At 39.9% G+C, this 1,905-nt stretch overlaps 1 protein-coding gene across 1 annotated transcript; it reads right to left on the reverse strand.

Annotated features, from left to right (window-relative positions):
* Window positions 1–713: 713 nt before the first annotated feature.
* Window positions 714–1,661, reverse strand: LOC131822697 (olfactory receptor 5AN6-like). The gene has a single exon (XM_059158983.1). It carries the CDS (start codon window positions 1,659–1,661, stop codon window positions 714–716), a length of 948 nt encoding a protein of 315 aa, XP_059014966.1.
* Window positions 1,662–1,905: the final 244 nt, after the last annotated feature.

A 1,905-nucleotide genomic window follows, 5' to 3' on the forward strand; every position in this document is an offset into this window, starting at 1 on the left:
CTCCAGCTTTGCAGCGATGGGTACATTTATGTTATCCGGTCTGCCATAATAACAGATAATAATTCGGACTCTATCTTAAAGTCCAAATGGTCATTTCTTTCCTTTGTATTTTAGCTTCCCCAGATCAAGGTAGTACCATGGAAATACTCCTGTTCATTCAGTTACAAACTACTGATGTTGGGTTCTAGAAATAAAAACCCAGAAAACAAACTCAGACCAAACTTCCTATGGCAGCTCTCCCTTCAGGGAAGTTAGGTCACAGTTTGAAGTAATGTTTCTCTCCATCTCCCCATCTCAATTAACTGGAATTTCCTCAGGTACCTAAAGAGTTTGAGGTCATGATTCTGCTTGTGATGTGTATGAATGAGAAAGACTACTGGTCTTGTGTTTAGTCCTAATCTCACCAGCCCATAGGCAGAAGTTCTGAAAGAATACGTAAAGGTCAAACACCAAGGAACTGAAGGTTTATATTATTATAACATTTAATATATTAACTGCTTTGTGTGGTCATTACTGGTATACAAGAAAAGAGCTGACTGTTGAGATTCAAAGACGCCATAGGATTCGCATCACACTGACCCAGTCCTCAATTCAGATGGGTTGACGCATTTGCAATCCTGCCAGAAGATGGATAGGGTTGAATAAAGTTAAATCCATTTCCCTTGCATAGTCTAAAAAATTCCAACCACCAGGGCCACCAGCCTACCAGATCTTTAACAGTGACAATGGGAAAATGCTTTCTTCTTACACCTCTTAATGGCATCTTTGATTTCCTTGTTCCTTAGACTGTAAATCAAAGGATTCAACATGGGGATAACCATTGTATAGAAGACTGATGCCATCTTGTCATGGCCCAGAGAATTATCTGTGCTGGGGTTCATATAGACAAAGAGTCCTGATCCAAAAAAACAGATCACTGCTGTCAGGTGAGAAGTACAGGTGTTGAAAGCCTTGGACCTGCCTTCAACAGAGCTGATCTTCAGGATGGTGGCAAGGATATAACCATAAGATATCATGATGACAAAGACAGATATCACACCAAAAATCACTGCTATCACAAATTTCATGACTTTTAGGAAAAAGGTTTCAGAGCAGGATAGGACTAATAATTGAGGCAGATCACAGAAGAAGTGGTTGATAATATTTGGCCCACAGAAATTGAGCTGAAGTAAGGCACACAGTTGAATCAATGAACCAAAGAGACCAGTTATATAGGCTCCAACTGTCATCTGGACACAGAGGGTGGGCGACATGGTGGCGGTGTAGAGCAGAGGATCACAAATGGCAGCATATCGGTCATAAGCCATGGCTGCCAGGAGACAGCACTCAGTCAGACCCAGGCTAGAGAAGAAGAAGTACTGTATGGTGCATCCCCAAAAGGAGATGGATCTAGGCTTCTGGAAGAAGTCTGAGAGCATTTTGGGGGTTGTGGAGGTAACATAGCAAAAATCTAAGAAGGATAAGTTGCTGAGGAAGAAGTACATGGGTGTATGTAGGTAAGAGTCCATCCTAATTAGGATGATGAGGCCCAGGTTCCAGGCTACTGTCAGGAAGTAAGAACCCAAAAATACTGCAAAGAGAACAATCTTGAGCTTGGGATAATCTGAGAATCCCAAAAGAATGAATCTGATGACTATTGTACTGTTCCTTCCTCCAGCCATTGTCTTGAAGTATTTTCAATCTGCAGAAAGGTCCCTGGGTTAATGATTGAATAACTTAATATTATGAAACTTATTTTTTAAATATGGTTTCATTATTTGAACAAAAAGTTATCCACAGTCAAGACAACTTGTTTAAACATAAAAATTATTTTAAGAACAATTGGAGAGCCCATTTCAAAACTACTCTTAATATTTTGGAATACATTCTTGCAAATATTTCTACACAGACACAGACAGACAGACA

This window comes from Mustela lutreola, chromosome 1 (genome assembly GCF_030435805.1).
Source record: "Mustela lutreola isolate mMusLut2 chromosome 1, mMusLut2.pri, whole genome shotgun sequence".
Taxonomy (NCBI): Eukaryota; Metazoa; Chordata; class Mammalia; order Carnivora; family Mustelidae; genus Mustela; species Mustela lutreola.

Coding starts and splice junctions, on each gene's coding strand:
- LOC131822697 (XM_059158983.1), bottom strand. CDS start 1,661: ATGGCTGGAGGAAGGAACAGTACAATAGTCATCAGATTCATTCTTTTG.